Source organism: Equus asinus, chromosome 27 (genome assembly GCF_041296235.1).
Source record: "Equus asinus isolate D_3611 breed Donkey chromosome 27, EquAss-T2T_v2, whole genome shotgun sequence".
NCBI classification, from domain to species: Eukaryota; Metazoa; Chordata; class Mammalia; order Perissodactyla; family Equidae; genus Equus; species Equus asinus.
In genome coordinates this window covers 5914439-5934021 of record NC_091816.1, presented here as the reverse complement: position 1 = coordinate 5934021, position 19583 = coordinate 5914439, and the positions used below count along the sequence as shown (strand labels likewise).

Below are 19583 nucleotides of genomic sequence, written 5' to 3'. Positions count from 1 at the left end.
GAAATAGTGTGCAGTGAGTCAACCCATGTTCCCTAGGGGAATGTTCTTCCAAAATCAGCTGACTCAATTTTTGCAATCCAGGATGTTTAAAACATTCTCTGAAACATTTCCCGTTAATGAAAGAGGAATTTGAGGTCTCTAAGTGCCACCCACACATCAGTTACACTAGGAGTTAAGCAGGTTTTGGTAGGATTTTTACTGCCATTTATAACAATGTGTCAGTGAGGAAATGCAGTATAAATTCCAAACAGCTGACACTAACATTAAACTTTTTTTTCCTAAACTGTGGCTGACAAAAGTAACTATGTATCATTGTGAAAAATAACAGGGGGAATCAGGTGTGAAGCCTCTTCTGATTTTCTCTATTAAGGTAGTAATCATGATTCATAGACGTAGAATTTTTTTTTTAAAGACTACCATTCTAAAGAAAATGAGTTTTTAAGCTTACTCATGGTGAATCACTATAAAGTGAACTCTGTAGTAAGAACTTAGGTCAATGCTAATTTTAAGTGCCAGCAAATTGTTTGGATTTGATATGATTCTGATTGTGCTGTATAGGAGAATGTAATCTTTAAATTTAAAGATAGTCTGGTTTTCACATTTTGAAGTAAAAAATAGGAACACATAATTAAAATTTGTACAAAACAAGTGACTGAGTTTTAAGACAGTTTTCAAAAAGCACTTTAAATTTTACCTTACCCAAGTTGAGTTTATATTTTTTTTTTGTGAAAAATCCTTGTTTACTATAGAATCCTCCAAAAGATGCAAGCTCTAAGTAACTGGAAGCGTTTTCTTGGAATAGCCACAAGCTCAGATATGTGGCATAGGTAGCCTCATGATATTTCTTTTTTCCTTTTGATACCTAGTATATTTCAGTCTTGGAGTTATGCCATCTTTAGAGTCAGGGCTGTGGGACTGCCTCAGAAGTAAATCTGGTCCTCTTGGGATCTCAGTAACTAAGCCTCACTACCTTTGAATGAGTCCAACATAGACTGAACTAAAGTCAAATTGCACTTTGAATTGTATAATCTTGTTTGTATACTGAAAAATTATTGGGGGCCGGCCCCGTGGCCGAGTGGTTAAGTTCGTGCGCTCCACTTTGTCGGCCCGGGGTTTTACTGGTTCGGATCCTGGGCCTGGACATGGCACCGCTCATCAGGCCACGCTGAGACGGCGTCCCACGTGCCACAACTATAAGGGCCCACAACTAAAATACACAACTAGGTAGTGGTACTGCGGGTATTTGGGGAGAAAAAGCAGAAGAAAAAAAAGAAGATTGGCAACAGTTGTTAGCTCAGGTGCCAATCTTTAAAAAAAAAAAAATTATTGTAGTTTATTTTTCATTTTGTGACTGTTACTTTAGTCAAATCATTTCTCCAAAGTGATTGTGTGTAGGATACCGCTTGAATCACGTCTTTTAAGAATGATTTAGGGAACCTGAGAACTTCACTTAATTTGGTCAGTTTTAAAATATGCAGTTGTTTTTGTATTTCTGTATGTTTACCTTAACATAAGAATCGGAGTATTTCAGCTTATAGTACGTAAAAATGATGCCACTGATGCTGGCTCAGCACAAGGTTGACAGAAGGGAAGCCACATGGTAGAAAAGAAACCATGTTGTAACTTTGAATGACTTCTGACTAACTCACCTGACGGGATCTGCACCCTCCAGCAGATCCACTTGCTCCGGAGATTTTGTGATCCTTGCTTGTGCACATACCTTCCAGCGGTGATATGATGATAACTTCATTCTTTTGAGTTCCCTAGGAATGTGATGACCTCCCGAACAGAGAGTCTATGCTGATAGCCATCATCAATGACAACTGAAAGATCTGGTGTGGTGACTCCTGGGTCAACATTTCTAACCCCCTCCCTTGTAACCCACTGGCTTATATAACTGCTTCAAGATTCTGTGCCCCTCTTAAGATGGTTCTTTTGGACATTTCTTGGCCATCTTTCCTCTTGCTAGCAAGCTGTAATAAAGTGCCCTTTCTCTGCCACCATCTTGCCTCTTGACGATTGGCTTTTGTCTTGTGGCAAGCAGATCATGCCCTTTGTGCGGTAACACCACCACCAAACATTTGTTACACTGTAGGACAAAACCCATTCCCAAAGATGGGAAATGCCTCTTTCTCTTTGACAAATTTTTCTTTTAATGAGATTTTTCATGTTTTAACTCATTTTAGGAGGATTTTTTTCTCCCCTTCCCTTTGGTAGCTCCTTAGACCCCTTTTGCAAGTGGACCCCTGGAGACCATGCTCCAGATTAGCTTCATTGACACATTAGAATCCTGTTGTGCATAGAAGCTCCAATTCCGGCTGCTTGAAAGGATTGGTAAGCAGTCTGTGGCATAGCAATACAATGAAATACAGTGTTGCCCTTAAAATGACAATTGTGTGGACCATGTAGATTTGTGGAAGATAGATATAAAAGATGCTAATCATAAAAATAAAGCTTACTTTAGGTTGTACATGATAATTACAATGATGAGATCTATGTATGTATAGGCATAAGGATCTGAAGAGGTCTTTTACTCAAAACGTTTATTTAAATACTTACTGTACCAGTACGGGAAACACATGGTGAGTAAAATGCTGTCGATGCAAATGATCCATAATTAATATATAAATCAAAATTTGGGTGAGTTTATTATATGAGCCAGTTTTGAGGACTGTAGCCCGGGAGAAAACAACCTTCTGCAAGGAAGGAAGCACTCCAAAGAAGTGGGGTGTACAGAGTGGTTGTATACTGTCTTAGAACAAGGAACATACATCAAATATGACAGGAATGTCCCTTTTATTACAATCACGAGATGCTTTGCCAGCATAATAGGTCAGCGGTCACAGCGTGAGCACAGCAGGTTGGTGGTCAGGAGGTCAGTGGTCGTGAGATAAGCACAGTGTGCCAGTAAGTAATCCTTAGTTTCTGGGAAGAAATGCTTAACTGTTAAAAAATGCTGGTATGTGTGGGCGAGGCAACATCCCTATCTTTAAGGGCATCATTGTCAGCTTTGGGACATTGTAAACGTTTAAAGTAGATGTAAATGCATGCTTGACAGACCGTGTCAGGCCTTCCTGGAAAAGTAAGGTGAGGTTGAATTAGTTTTAAACCAGTGGCTTCCTCATATCTCACAATATATGTTAACTTTTCTAATTGCTTTTCATTTATTCATCAATACTATTCTTTGTCTCAATAAACTTAAATTCCTTGCTTGAGGAACGTAAATTCTCTAGGGCTTTAATCTTGTAAAGGGTTGTTTTTTTTCCCAAAGGCCCCTTAAAAACAAACAGCAAACCCATTTCTTTTTAAATGTAAAGATGGGTAAATGTAATTAAAAAGAAAAGAATCACGCTCAAAAAATGCAAGAATGTAGGACATAGTAGTGGAAATTATAATTATGTTTGAAGATAATTATTAATTCATGATATATGTTTATTTGGGAGTGACCTTGTAAATGGAATGGAAGTATGTGGCTCAGAATAACTGCTTTATGGATCTAATTACAACAGTTTCTCTTTAAGAAATCCTTCAGACAACAGAATTATCTTATTCATCCTGTATGTGGAACCCAGGTTTATTCTCTATAGTGAAAGTACTTAAAGGTGGCTATTTGTATGATAGGCAGGAAGGAAAGCAGAAAAGCCTGTGGTTGAGTTCACGTTTGTTTGCTTTGCAATTAGGTGGAATTCTTATAAGTTATTTCCGTCTACTACAGTTACTATTAAAAAGCATATAATTAGACTTCCTCAAAAACACAGTATTTAAAAAGATCCAAGAATTTAGAGGAAGAAAGAAGTGCAACTAACATTTTTTTCTCTCTTTTCTTAGTTTAAGACACTTTTAAGTTTCAAGTTTCAACTCTTATTTTTATCTCCAGCCCATGTTTTCTAGCAGTGTGACTTTTGATGGTGTGCTTATTCTGTCAAATTCTAATATAACAGTTTGTATTCTCCGTAGCGTTGATTGTATTAAGATTTTTATTTTCATTGTGAACTGTATGTTTATGCCATTGGTTTTCAACCGGGAGAATCTGGGGAGTGTTGTTAGCTGTCACCCTGGTGGTGCTTCTAGAGTCTAGAGTAGAGGCCAGGGATGCTTCTGAGCATCCTGCATTGCACAGGGCAGCCCCCACTAGAAAGAGTTTTCTGGCCCCAAATGTCAATAGTGCTGAGGTTGAGGCTTTATACAAAAAAAATTAATGCATTTTCTTCATAGTAACGTGGGAAACATGTTATTCTGGTTCCCATGAGAAGGTGCTATTTGGAATTAAAAAAAAGGGAATTTGGGAAAAATCTACGCAAGGTGTGAACAGGAAAAAAAAAAGCAACCAGAACTAGAGATAAGAAAGGAATTTTGAAAAAATGTAGGAGGGAGGATTTTCATACAACTAATGTATATTATTTTTGAATGATATAACCCAAATATGTGCGTTTCTTACGACGTTTTGAAATTCCTTATGACACTCAGAAAGTGGACCCTTGGATTTTAAAACCAAGAAGTCAATATTTGAATAACAGCTCTTACATGCAAAAGTTATTTGGGGGCCTATAATTTTGAAAGCTTTGAAAAAACGAATTGTGCTTTAAAATGGGAGAGAAGGAAAGAATGTTGCATCTTGTATTCTTATTTTGGACTTTTATTCTTTGCTGGCAATGTCGATAAAAGATCCATAGTGTCAGGGAATAGTGCCACTGTCCTGAAGCTTGTTGTGGGACCTTATAAAGTCACCTAACCTGTTTCAAAATGAGACCTCTTTAAATATTTGCCAGCCCATTTGTAGTTCTCTTTTCTGAGTCATTTCTTTTTCTCTGGGATATTTGGTTTTGAGTTGTGATGAAAAAATTTTAGTGTAGTTGCATATTGTTCAGCTTCTGGTGTAACAATTGTCTGTGTCTATTAGCATATATATCCTTGCCTGTAATGATTTACTTAAAAAAAATCTTATTACTTTGAAATAATTATAAGGTCACAGGAAGTTGAAAATAAATATACAGGATGATTTACTTTTTATTACAGAGAGCTTCTAATCTATTCCCCACTGAAAGCATTTTATTCCTGCCACCTATTCCTGCACCACATCACTTCTAGAGTGACTGTCCTGGTCCCTCTATGATCCAAATGAACTTATTAAGGATAATATTGAAACTTGTGTTTTTAGAAATTTGAGAAAACTGAAGGTCATCAAAAGGGTTATTCTGTGTAAGGAAATAGTCCTGTACCTCAGTTAATTTAGATTTAGGGTTGTTCTACCTGGGTTTAAAACCTGCATCTCTTAAGGCCAAGGATTTCTTTTGACATGGTTCCCAATTGACAACTACAAATATCTGAATATTTTATCATAGTATGTCATAAATATGCCTTGGATCAGCCCATGGTTGCTTTTGTGAATACTGGAGTCCATTTCTGGTGTTTTAATGTAATGACTTGAGCCACAGTTAGACAGTTTAATAAGACATATTATAAAGACATAAGGGATTGATAAGTAAAAATTTGGAAACTGGTAGTAACATGCATAGTCATGCATCCTTTAACAATAGGGATATGTTCTGAGAAATGTGTCACTAGATGATTTCGTCGTTATGCGAACATTCTAGAGTGCACTTACACAAACCTAGACGGTATAGCCTACGACATACCTAGAATGTATGATATTAATCTTTTTTTTTCTTTATTGTGGTCATAATAGCTTATAACATAGTGAGATTTCAGTTGTACATTATTGTTTGTCATATACCATATAAGTATGCCCCTTCACCCCTTGTGCCCACTCTCCACCCCTCTTCCCCCAGTAACTACTAATTTTTTCTCTTTTTCCATAAGTTTGTTTATATTCCACATATAAGTGAAATCATATGGTATTTGTCTTTCTCTGTCTGGCTTATTTTGCTTAACATGATGCCCTCAAGCTTCATCCATGTGGTTGCAAATGGGACGATTTTGTCTTTTTTTATGGCTGAGTAGTATTCCATTGTATATATATACACCACATCTTCTTTATCCAATCATCCATTGATGGGCTGTTAGGTTGCTTCCATGTCTTGGCTCTTGTGAATAATGCTGCAGTGAACATAGGGGTACATAAGTCTCTTTGAGTTGTTGATTTTCAGTTCTTTGGGTAAATAGATGTGATATTTATCTTATGGAACCACCATCATACATGCAGTCTGTCAGTAATTGAAAGATTGTTACGTGGCGCATGACTGTATTGTATTGAACACCATACAATTTTTGTTTTCCTAGGGTCTTGTTCATTACTATATCCTAGGGCTTGTTACAGTGTTCAGTAAATGAGGCTTTCACTATTTATTGAATAAATGATGTGTGTACACTTCACACAGTATTGTGATTATTTATATACCTGCTATATTCTCCACTACATTGATAATACCTTAAGTTAAAAAACTTTTTAGCTTTAACTCTGTATCCGTAGCATTTAACAGTGTCTACACTGTATCTTTTAAAATCCCAAACTAGGCAAGGTCGTAGACATTTTTATATATATAGTGTTATCGTGGGGGAAGTTAGATGTAAATACTTCATTTTAATCTGTATTTGAGAAATCTGAGGGGCATAAGGCAATTAATGAGTGAATGAATGTATAGGTTGGATTCAAAGGAGGAGAGTGTGGGAGTAGGGAGACCAGGTAAGAAGGTATCCTAATAGTCTAGATGTGAGGTTGATTAAAGGATGGAAAGGCAGGAACTGTTGAGAGATGCTAGATAATCAGTACTTTAAATAATTTATGCTTTTTGTTAGATGTGTTTTAAAATATTTTATTGAGCTCATAATAGTTTATAACATTGTGAAATTTCAGTTGTGCATTATTATTTATCAGTCACCATATATATGTACCCCTTTATCCCTTATGCCCACCCCTCAGCCCCCTTCCCTTCTGGTAACCACTAATCTGTTCTCTTTGTCCATGTGTTTGTTTATATTCCCCATATGAGTGAAATCATGCAGTGTTTGTCTTTCTCTGTCTGGCTGATTTTGCTTAACATAATACCCTCAAGGTCCATCCATGTTAGTGCAGATGGGACAATTTTGTCTGTCTTTATAGCTGAGTAGTATTCCTTTGTGTATATATACACCACATCTTTATCCATTCATCAGTCAGTGGGCACTAGGGTTGCTTACACGTCTTGGCTATTGTGAATAATGCTATTGTGAATAATGAACATAGGGGTGCGTAAGTCTCTTTGAATCGTTGATTTCAAGTGCTTTGAATAGATACCCAGTAGTGGGATAGCTGGATCATATGGTATTTCTATTTTTAATTTTTTGAGAAATCTCCATAGTGGCTACACCAGTTTGCATTCCTGCGAGCAATGTATGAGAGTTCCCTTTTCTATATGTCCTCTCCAACATTTGTTATTTTTCGTCTTGGTGATTATAGCCATTCTAATGGGTGTAAGGTGATATTTCAGTGTAGTTTTGATTTGTGTTTCCCCAATGATTAGCGAAGTTGAACATCTTTTCATGTGCCATCTGTATATCCACTTTAGAAAAATGTCTTTTCATATCTTCTGCGCATTTTTTGATTGGGTGGTTTTTTTTTTTGTCGTTGAGTTGTGTGTGTTCTTTATATATTTTGGAGATTAACCCCTTGTTGGATATATGATTTGCAAATATTTTTTCCCAGTTGGTGGGTTGCTTTTTCATTTTGTTCCTGGTTTCCTTTGCCTTGCAGAAGCTCTTTAGTCTGATGAAGTCCCATTTCTTTATTTTTTCTTTTGTTTCCCTTGCCCAAGTAGACATGGTATTCGAAAAGATGCTGCTAAGACTGATGTCGAAGAGTGTACTGCCTATATTTTCTTCTAGGAGTTTTATGATTTCACATCTTACCTTCAAGTCTTTAATCCATTTTGAGTTAATTTTTGTGTATGGCAAAAGATAATGGTTTATTTTCATTCTGTTGCATGTGGCTGTCCAGTTTTCCCAATACCATTTGTTGAAGAGACTGTCTTTTCTCCGTTATACGTTCTTGGCTCCTTTGTCAAAGATAGTGGTCCATAGATGTATTGTTTTATTTCGGGTTTTCAGTTCTGTTCCATTGATCTGTTTGTCTGTTTTTGTACTAGTCCCATGCTGTTTTAATTACTATTGCTTTGTGGTATATTTTGAAGTCAGGGATTGTGATGCCGTAGCTTTGTTCTTTTTTTCCTCAGAATTGCTTTAGCTATTTGGAGTCTTTGTTGTCCCATATGAATTTTAGGATTCTTTGTTCTATTTCTGTGAAGAATATCATTGGGATTTTGATTTGGATTGCCTTGACTTTGTAGATTGCTTTAGGTAATATGGACATTTTAACTTTGTTTATTCTTCCAGGCCATATACATGGAATATCATTGCATTTCTTTATGTCATCATCAATTTCTTTCAATAATGTCTTATAGTTTTCATTATATAGATTTTTCACCTTCTTGGTTAAAGTTATTCCTAGATATTTTATTCGTTTTGTTGTGATTGTAAATGAGATTGTATTCTTGATTTCCCTTTCTGTTAGTTTGTTATTAGAGTATAGAAATGCAACTGATTTTTGCAAGTTGATTTTGTACCTGCAACTTTGCTGTAGTTCCCGATTATTTCTAATAGTTTTCTGGTGGATTCTTTAGGGTTTTCTATATATATAGAATCATGTCATTTGTAAACAGTGAGAGTTTCACTTCTTCCTTGCCAATTTGGATACCTTTTATTTTTTTTTCTTGCCTAATTGCTCTGGCCCAAACCTCCAGTACTATGTTGATTAAGAGTGGCAAGAATGGGCACCCTTGTCTTGTTCCTGCTCTCAGAGGGAGGGCTTTCAGTTTATCCCCACTGAGTATGATGTTGGCTGTGGGTTTGTCATTTACGGCCCTTATTATGTTGACATACTTTCCTTCTATACCCATTTTACTGAGAGTTTTTATCTTAAATGGCTCTTGGATCTTGTCAAATGCTTTCTCTGCATCTATTGAGCTGATCATGTGGTTTTTATTCCCATTTTGTTAATGTGGTGTATCACATTGATTGATTGCAGATGTTGAACTATCCCTGCATCCCTGGTATAAATCCCTCTTGGTCATGGTGTATGATCCTTTTAATGTATGGCTATGTCAGTTTGCCAATATTTTGATGAGGACTTTTGCATCTGTGTTCATCAGTGATGTTGGCCTGTAATTTTCCTTCTTTGTGTTGTCCTTGTCTGGCTTTTGGATCAAGGATGATGTTGGCCTCGTAGAATGCATTAGGAAGTGTTCAGTATTCTTCAATTTTTTGGAGTAGTTTGAGAAGGATGGTATTAACTCTTCATTGAATGTTTGCTAGAATTCTCCTCAGAAGCCATCTGGTCCTGGGCTTTTAGTTTTTGAGAAGTTTGTGATTGTTCTTTCAATCTCTTTACTTGTGATCGCTCTATTCAGATTTTCTATTTCTTCTTGATTCAGTTTTGGGAGGTTGTGTGAATCTAAGAATTTATCCATTTCTTCTAGATTGTGCAATTTGTTGTCATATAGTTTTTCATAGTATGCTCTTATAACACTTTTATTTCTGTAATGTCTGTTGTAATTTCTCCTCTTTCATTTCTAATTTCATTTATTTGAGCCTTCTCTCTATTGTTCTTAGTGAGTCTGGCTAAAGGTTTTTCAATTTTGTTTATCTTAAAGAACCAGCTCTTAGTTTCTTTGATCCTTTCTGCTGTTCTTTTTGTTTCTATTTCATTTATTTCTGCCCTAATTTTAATTATTTCCCTCCTTCTGCTAACTTTGGGCTTTGTTTGTTCTTCTTTTTCTGGTTGTGTTAGGTATATTTTAAGAATACTTATTTGAGATTTTTCTTGTTGGTTAAGGTGGGCCTGTATTGCTATGAATTTCCTTCTTAGGACCGCTTTTGCTGCACCCCATACAAGTTGATATGGTGTATATTCATTTTATTTGTCTCCAGATATTTTTTGATTTCTCCTTTAATTTCTTCATTGATCCATTGGTTGTTCAGTTGCATGTTGTGTAGTTATATTAATCCACATATTTGTCACTTTCCCAGCTTTTTTCTTGTAGTTGATTTCTAATTTCATAGCATTATGGCCAGAACAGATGCTTGATATAATTTCAATCTTCTTAAATTTGTTGAAGGTTCCTTTATTTCCCACCATATGGTCTATGTTTACAGTGTCCCATGTGCACTTGAGAAGAAAGTATATTCTGCTGATTTTAGATGGAGTGTTGTATATTGATCTATTAAGTCCAACTGGTCTAGTTTTTCATTTCATTTCACTATTTCCTTGTTGATTTTCTGTCTGGACGATCTATCCATTGATGTAAGTGAGCTGTTAAGGTCCCCTACTGTTATTGTGTTGCTGTTAGTTTGTCCTTTTAGGTAAATTAATAGTTGCTTTATGTACTTTGGTGCTCCTGTGTTAGGTGCCTCTATAAGTGTTATGACCTCTTGGTAGAGTGTCCCTTTTATCATTATATATTGCCCCTGTTTGTCTCTCGTTGTCTTTTTTATCTTGAAGTCTAGACTATGGCAACACCTGCATTCTTTTGTTTGCCATTAGCTTGGAGTATTATCTTCCATCCCTTCACTCTGAGCCTGTGTTTGTCATTGGAGCTGAGATATGTTTCCTGGAGGCAGCATCTTGTTGGGTCTTGTTTTTAATCCATCTTGTCACTCTGTGTCTTTTGATTGGAGAATTCAATTCATTTACATTTAGAGTGATTATTGATATATGAAGGCTTAATGCTGCCATTTTATCTCTTGCTTTACGGATGTTGTATGTTTCCATTCTTTCTTTTCCCTTGTATTTCTGACTGCCATTTCAGTTTGGTGATTTTCTGTGATGTTTTTCTCAGTTTTCTCTTTATTTATGATTTTTGGCTCTGCTCTCATTTTTTATTTATTAGTTACCATGAAGTTTGTTTAAAAGATCTCATAGATGAGATAGTCCATTTCTGATAGCCTCCTATTTCCTTAGCCTAAGAAGATTCCATCCCTTACCTCTTTCCCATCTAAGTTATTGTTGTCATAACTTATTCCGTTTTGTGCTGTGAGTTTGTGGTGACAATGAAGTGATTATAGTCATTTTTGATGGTTTCATTCCCTTTGTCTTTGATGATATAGTTACATGTTTGCTAACCTGTCCTGATAGAGAACTGCATATTTCTGATTTTGTCTGTCCATTTAGCTCCTTGCTCAAGGCTTTGTAAACCCTTTCTTTTTTTCAGGTATGAGGGCCTTCTTGATAATTTCTTGTAGGGGACATGTTGTGGCGGTCAACTCCCTCAGCTTTTGTTTTATTGGGAAAGTTTTTATTTATCCTATCTAAAGGATAATTTTGCTGGGTAGAGTATTCTTAACTGAAAGTTTTTGTCTTTCAGAATTTTGAATATATCATTCCACTCTCTCTTAGCCTGTAAGGTTTCTTTTGAGAAATCCTGCTAATAGGGGTTCTTTTGTAGGTTATTTTCTTCTACCTTGTGCTCCTTAATATTTTTTCTTTGTCATTGACTTTTGCCAGTGGTTACTAATGTATGCCTTGGAGAAGGTCTTTTTACACTGATGTAATTAGGTGTTCTGTTGGCTTCATTTACATGTAATTCCAGCTCCTTCTTCACGTTTGAGAAGTTCTGAGCTATTATTTCTTTGAACAAGCTCTCTGCTCCTTTCTGCCTCTCTTCTCTCTCTGGAATACCTATAATTCTTACGTCGCATTTCCTACTTGAGTCGGAGATTTCTCGGAGAATTTCTTTCATTTCTTTTTAGTCTTTCTTCTCTCTTCTCCATCTGCATCATTTCTGTATTTCTGTCTCTAAATTGCTGATTCTGTCCTCCATAAAGTCAGCTCTGTTTTTGAAGGACTACAGATTTTCCTTTATGTTATTTTTACACACGTAGGTGCAGATGCTCTGGGAGGGATCCTCTGCTTAGGCTGTCAGGCTGAGCTGGTGCCCCAGGTGGGGTGGGGAGGGGCACTTCCTTTCATGTATGTGACCCTGAGCATCCTGGCTCTGCTGTCACTGTCTGCCTGGCTTGGTGCAGACACCCTTGCGATTGCTTAGCTCCCTTGGTGTGGAGCGTTTCCACAGGCTGGGGGGCAACTCCAAGAGTGTAAGTGTTTCCACCGAGGGCTGCCTTCTCCTGCTTCCCCTTTCCTCTCAGGGTCGTGCACTGGCAGCTGCCATGCGTGGTCCTGCCCCTAGATCACTGCCACTCAGGAGGGAGAGGAGATCTGCTTACCTACTTCCACTGCCTCCTGGGCTGGGGTGCAGCACCCCCACCTTCAGACATATGACTGGTTGGTACTCTCAGACATCTACTGTGTTGTGTAAATGTCCTCTGTTGGTTTATGAATGTCCTTTTTGTTGTATCTTAGGTAGGAGAGACTAAGGGAAGAGCTCACTCTGCCATGATGCTGATGTTACTCTCTCAGTTTATGCCTTTTTATTGAAGAAACACTGTTTTTCTTCCTTTTAATTTCAAAAGTGATACAGGGGTTACAAAATACATACTCATTATAAAAACAAATTCAAAGAATACAGACATACAGGAGTGTAGGAAATAGTCTGAGTTCTTATCTCATTACTCTCTGGTTCTATTCCATTGTGGTAACTACTTTTAACAAGTTTCTTACGTTTACTTATGAATTTTACATGTTTATTTATGATACTTTTTATAGTCTAATATATATGATATGTGATGTAATTGTAATATTTCATGAACACTATAGTACAGTTATGTAAAGTGAAAATTAAAAATCTCTCGCCTCATCCCACTCCCTATAGGTAACTACTTAAAAAAAAATTATTTTATTATAGAAAATCTTAACATATATAGCAGTAGAGAGAAGAGTAATGAACTCCTGTGTACTCATTACCCAGTTTTAATATAATTTCCCGTGTATCTCCTCCCTCAAACACACACCAAACTATTTTGATGAAAATCCTAGATATTGTATATTTTGTTCTTGATTATTCAGAATGAATTTCTAGGACAAAGAACTTTAAAAGAAAACCTTACCCACAAGATACTTATTATACTTAAGAAATTAACAGTAATTCCTCAAGATCATCAAAATATCTATGCAGTGTTAAAATTTCCCTGATTGTCTCAGAATGTTTTTTCTGTTGATTTATTTGAATTAGGATCCAAATGTTTATGAGACTCTTTTAATTTATGAAAATCCCCTCTTCTCCCTTTTCATGGCATTTATTTGTTGAAGAAATTACACTTAATGAGTTTATTTCCTATATTGATTCACTGAGTGGAAGATGTGACTTTGTTGTTCTCTTAGCCTTTTTGTTTGCATATGCCGGTCTTAAGCCTCCTCATACTGCATGTGGTTTCAGTATACAGATATGTAGAAATATAGATATTTCATCCATGTTCCTTGGATGGAGACCATCTACTTCATCAAGTTCACTGAAAAAATTGACATGCTGTCTGCAATGATGCAGGAAGAAGAAGAGATTGTGTTGGATGTGTTGAGAAACTGTATCAGACTCCAACATGGAGTGTTTTCCTAAGGGATTTGCATGGGCAATTTTGATTATACTCAATTTTTTTTGACTTTCAGGTAATTTATTTAATTGCCATTAGTAAGTCCCTCTACTTTTTTTGAGGAGTAGCCTTTATATACTGATGTCAAATGGGTTATTATCTAATCTCTGGGAAAAAAATTTTTTTTCCCCTTCTGAACCTTTATTTTTTTAATTTTTATTTTTTTATTGAGTTCATAATAGTTTACATCAGTGTGAGATTTCAGTTGTACATTATTTCTTGACTGTCACCTCATAAGTGTTCCCTTCACCCCCTGTGGCCCCCCACCCCCCTTCCCCTGGTAACCACTGAACTATTTTCTTAGTCCAAGTACTTGTTTATATTCCACATATGAGTGAAACCATCTGGTGTTTGTCTTTCGCAGACTGGCTTATTTTGCTTAGCATAATTCCCTCTAGGTCCTTCCATGTTATTGCAAATGGGACGAATTTCTTTTTTTTCTGGCCGAGTAGTATTCCATTATATATATATATCACATCTTTATCCAGTCATCGGTTGATGGGTACTTGGGTTGCTTCCATGTCTTGGCCATTGTGAATAGTGCTGCAATGAACATAGGGGTGCATATGTTACTTTGGATTGTTGATTTCAAATTCTTTGGGTAGATACCCAGTAGTGGGATAGCTGGGTCGTATGGTAGTTCTATTTTTAGTTTTTTGAGGAATCTCCATACTGTTTTCCACAGTGGCTGCACCAGTTTTTATTCCCACCAGCAGTGTGTGAGGGTTCCCTTCTCTCCACACCTGCTCCAACATTTGTTATTTTTAGTCTTAGTGATTATAGCCATTTTAAGAGGCGTAAGGTGGTATCTTAGTGTAGTTTTGTATTTCCCTGATGATTAGTGATGTTGAACATCTTTTCATATGTTTCTTGGCCATCTGTATATCTTCTTTGGAAAAATGTCTGTTCATCTCCTCTGCCCACTTTTTGATTGGGTTGTTTGCTTTCTTAGTGTTCAGCTCAGTGAGTTCCTTATATATTATGGAGATTAACCCCTGGTCAGATAGATGATTTGCAAATATTTTCTCCCAGTTGGTGGGTTGTCTCTTTGTTTTGATCCTAGTTTCTTTTGCGTTGCAGAAGCTCTTTAGTCTGATGAACTCGCACTTGTTTATTTTTTCTTTTGTTTCCCTTGTCAGAGAGGGCATGGTCTTTGAAAAGATCCTTTTTAGTTCGATGTCAAAAAGTGTACTACCGATGTTATCTTCCAGGAGTTTTATGGTTTCAGACTTATCTTCAAGTCTTTGATCCACTTTGAGTTTATTTTTGTGTATGGCATGAGATAGTGGTCTACCTTCATTCTTTTGCATGTGGCTGTCCAGTTTTCCCAACACCATTTATTGAAGAGACTGTCTTTTCTCCATTGTATCGTCTTGGCACCTTTGTCAAAGATTGGCTGTCCGTAGATGTGTGGTTTTATTTCTGGGCTTCCAGTTCTGTCCCATTGATCTGTGTGCCTGTTTTTGTGCCAGTACCATGCCGTTTTGATCACTATTGCTTTGTAGTACATTTTGAAGTCGGGGATTGTGATACCTCCAGCTTTGTTCTTTTTTCTCAGGATTGCCTTAGCAATTCGGGGTGTTTGATTGCCCCATATGAATTTTAGGATTCTCTGCTCTTATTTCTGTGAAGAATATCATTGGGATTCTGATAGGGATTGCATTGAATCTGTAGATTGCTTTGGGTAGTATGGACATTTTAACTATGTTTTTTGTTCCAATCCATGAGCAAGGAATCTCTTTCCATCTCTTTAAGTCATTATCAATTTCTCTCTGTAATGTCTTCTAGTTTTCATTGTATAAGTCCTTCACCTCCTTGGTTAAATTTATTCCTAGGTACTTTATTCTTTTTGTTGCGATTGCAAATGGAATTATATTCTTGAGTTCTCTTTCTGTAAGTTCGTTATTGGAATATAGAAAAGCAACTGATTTTTGTAAGTTGATTCTGTACCCTGCAACTTTACTGTAGTTGTTAATTGTTTCTATTAGTTTTCCAATGGATCTTTTGGGGTTTTCTATATATAAGATCATGTCATCTGCAAACAGCAAGAGTTTCACTTCTTCACTCCCTATTCGGATTCCTTTTATTCCTTTCTCTTGCCTAATTGCTCTGGCCCAAACCTCCAGTACAATGTTGAATAAAAGTGGTGATAGTGGGCATCTTTGTCTTGTTCCTGTTCTCAGAGGGAGGCCTTTCAGTTTATCCCCATTGAGTATGATATTGGCTGTGGGTTTGCCATATATGGCCTTTATTATGTTGAGGTAATTTTCTTATATCTCCATTTTGTTAAGACTTTTTATCATAAATGGCTGTTGGATCTTGTCAAGTGCTTTCTCTGCATCTATTGAGATGATCATGTGGTTTTTATTCCTCAGTTTGTTCATGTGGTGTATCATGTTGATTGATTTGTGGATGTTGAATCATCCCTGTGTCCCTGGTGTCAATCCCACTTGATCATGATGTATGATCCTTTTGATGTATTGCTGAATTTGGAGGGCCAAAATTTTGTTGAGAATTTTTGCATCTGTGTTCATCAGCAATATTGGCCTGTAATTTTCCTGTTTTGTGCTCTCAGGCTTTGGTATCAGAGTGATGTTGGCCTCCTAGAATGTGTTAGGAAGTGTTCCATCCTCCCTAATTTTTTGAAATAGCTTGAAAAGGATATATATTAAATCCTCACTGAAAGTTTGGTAGAATTCCCCAGGAAAGCCGTCTGGGCCTGGGGTTTTATCTTTTGGGATGCTGTTGATTGCTCTTTCAATCTCTTTCCTTGTGATTGGTCTATTCAGATTGTCTGTTTCTTCTTGACTCAGTTTTGGGAGGTGGTAAGAGCCTAAGAATTTATCCGTTTCCTTTACGTTATCTGTTTTTTTGGCATATAGTTTTTCATAGTATTCTCTTATAATCCATTGTATTTTTGTGGAGTCTGTTGTTATTTCTCCTCTCTCATTTCTGATTTTGTTTATCTGAGCGTTCTCTCTTTTTTTCCTTGTAGGTCTCGCTAGGGGTTTGTCAATTTTATTTATCCTCTCAGGGAACCAGCTCTTTGTTTCATTGATCCTTTCCACTGCCTTTTTTGTTTCAATAGCATTTATTTCTTTGATTTTTATTATTTCTCTCCTTCTGCTGACTTTGGGCTTTGTTCTTTTTCTAATTCAGTTAGGTGTAATTTGAGATTGCTTATTTGGTATTTTTCTTGTTTCTTAAGATGTGGCTGTATTGTGATGAATTTTCCTCTTAATACAGCTTTTGCTGCATCCCATATGAGTTGGTATGGCATGTTACCATTTTCATTTGTCTGCAGATATTTTTGATTTTTCCTCTAATTTATTCAATTATCCATTGCTTGTTCAATAGCATATTGCTTAGTTTCCACATCTTTGTCGCTTTCGCAGCTTTTTTCTTGTAATTAATTTCCTGCTTTATAGCTCTATGATTGGAGAAGATGCTTGTCATTATTTCAATTTTTTAAAATTTATAGAGGCTTGCTTTGTTTCCCAACATATGATCTATCCTTGAGAATGTTCTGTGTGCACTTAAGAAGACTGTGTGTAGTGCTGTTTTTGAATGAAGTGTTCTGTATATGTCTATTAAGTCCAACTGGTTTAGCTTTTCATTTAATTTCACCATTTCCTTGTTGATTTTCTGTCTGGATGATCTGTCCAATGGTGTGAGTAGGGTATTGAGGTCCCCCTACTATTATTTTGTTATTTTTAATATCTTCTTTTAGGTTTGTTAATAGTTGCTTTATGAACTTTGGTGCTCCTGTGTTGGGTGCACAGATATTTATGAGTTATTTCTTTTTGGTGGAGTGTCCCTTTGATCATTATATATTGCCCCCTTTGTCTCTTTACCTGCCTTATCTCGAAGTCCACTTTATCTGATATAAGTATTGTGACACCTGCTTTCTTTTATTTGCCATTAGTTTGGAGTATCGTCTTACATCGCTTCACTCTGAGCCTGTGTTTGTCATTGGGGCTGAGATGTGTTTCCTGGAGACAGCATATTGTTGGATCTTGTTCTTTAATCCATCTTGCCACTCTGTGTCTTTTTATTGGAGAGTTCAATCCATTTACATTGAGGGTGATTATTGATGTAAGATTATACTCAATTTTTACTGAAGGATGACTGTAGAACCCAAGTCCCACTTAGATGTGATTCTACTGCGTGGTAAACTGAACAGGATTGAAATAGGGGGTAAATCTGCATGAATTTATTTTTGTGAGGAAGATTGTTGCTGAGCTAACATCTGTGCCAATCTTCCTCTATTTTGTACCTGGGCTGCTGCCACAGAGTGGCTCACAAGTGGCAATAGGTCTGCAACTGGGATCTGAACCTGAGAACCCCGAGCCACTGAAGTGGAGCACATGAACTTAACCACTATGCCACTGGCCTGGCCCTGCATAATTGTTTTGAATTGTTCACTGTTAATAAATTTTATCTAACGTTTTTATTTTTAGGACAGATTAATGGCAGTAATTACATTTGAGACAACTGCTACATTGTTGAGTGTTTATTTATTAGAGTTAATCCATCAGGCATTAAAAGTAACTACTTTTCCCCCTTATTGCCCTTGTGCACTCTCAGGGGATGTCATACATGTTGGGTGAGGATGGGAAATGGGAGATGAGTGATAGTGCTGGGCTTCAGGTGCCTTCCCCTCACTTCCCCACTGAATCAGTTCTTTTTATCCCCCCTTGTGTTTATACCTTAAAATTTCTTTTAAGAAAAGGAGTTAAGATTTATAGCTAAAAATTGCTTGAAAATGATTGCTGTATATATACTGTTTGGATAGAGACTGATATCTGGTTTAGGAAATACATTAAAAAATTTTTTTTTTTGAGGAAGATTAGCTCTGAGCTAACATCTGCTTCCAATCCTCCCCTTTTTGCTGAGGCAGATTGGCCCTGAGCTAACATCCATGCCCATCTTCCTCCACTTTATATGTGGGATGCCTGCCACAGCATGGCTTGACAAGTGATGCATAGCTCCACGCCTGGGATCCAAACCGGCAAACCCTGGGCCACCAAAGTGGAATGTGCAAAGCTAACTGCTGCTCCCAGGAAATAACATTTTTTGCATCTCATACTTATCTAGTATGTTGCTGTTTTCATGTAAAACTATATATATTTATATCTCTGTAAATTTAAATATGATAATGTCAGATGCTTTTTCTGTGATTTGAATATTTAGCTTTTGATTTCCATTATATTTTGGTACCATGTAGTTTTTCAAGTTCACTTGTTATATAATATTTGTTACTCCCTTTTCTCTAGGCTTTCAACAGACCTCACATCTCTCTTCTTATGAAATTATAACTCCTTGGAGATTAACTAGAGAACGAAGAGAAGCCCCTAGGCCCTATTCAAAACAGGTGAGTTATCTCTTGAGAAATATATGTGTATTTAAATTTTCCTTTTTTTTTTAAGACAAGTGTGTGCATTTCAGGGGTGATTGGCTCAGTGAGTGATGTTGGCCAATGATTAGTGCAGTACCACACACGTGGCACTGGTGTCCACTGGACGTTATTCTAGTAAAGGGGAGATATTGATTCTTAGTATCTTTTTTTATAAAGACAAAATGGTCATCTTGAAACATAGGAGAATGAAATAGTCAGTTAAAAAAAATTCTATAACCAGGGTAGGATGCTGATTACATAGATTTCTGACCCTTAACTGATTGGTGATAGTTACAGTGGTCTTGTTATTGTAATAGGAATTAACCTCTGTTTGTGCCTTTGCTGCCCCTCTTTGTCTCTCTTTACCTGTCTTATCTTGAAGTCTACTTTGTCTGATATAAGTATCGTGACACCTGCTTTCTTTTGTTTGCCATTAGCTTGGAATATTGTCTTCCATCCCTTCACTCTGAGCCTGTATTTGTCGTTGGGGCTGAGATGTGTTTCCTGGAGGCAGCATATTGTTGGGTCTTGTTCTTTAATCCATCTTGTCACTCTGTGTCTTTTGATTGGAGAATTCAATCTATTTACATTTAGGGTGATTATTGATATATGAGGGCTTAATTCTGCCATTTTATCACTCGTTTTCCAGTTC

At 36.7% G+C, this 19583-nt stretch overlaps 1 protein-coding gene across 3 annotated transcripts in view; it reads left to right on the top strand.

Annotated features, from left to right (window-relative positions):
• Window positions 1-19583, top strand: part of ADAM9 (ADAM metallopeptidase domain 9) — a 177435-nt gene that overhangs the window by 2267 nt on the left and 155585 nt on the right. For all 3 annotated transcript variants that reach the window (XR_011498901.1, XM_070500114.1, XM_070500115.1), the window contains exon 2: window positions 18810-18907. Coding sequence is in view for 1 of the 3 variants with exons in the window: in XM_070500114.1 (XP_070356215.1) it covers window positions 18810-18907 (98 nt within the window). In the remaining 2 variants the exon portion in view is untranslated. The remainder of the gene's footprint in view (window positions 1-18809; window positions 18908-19583) is intronic.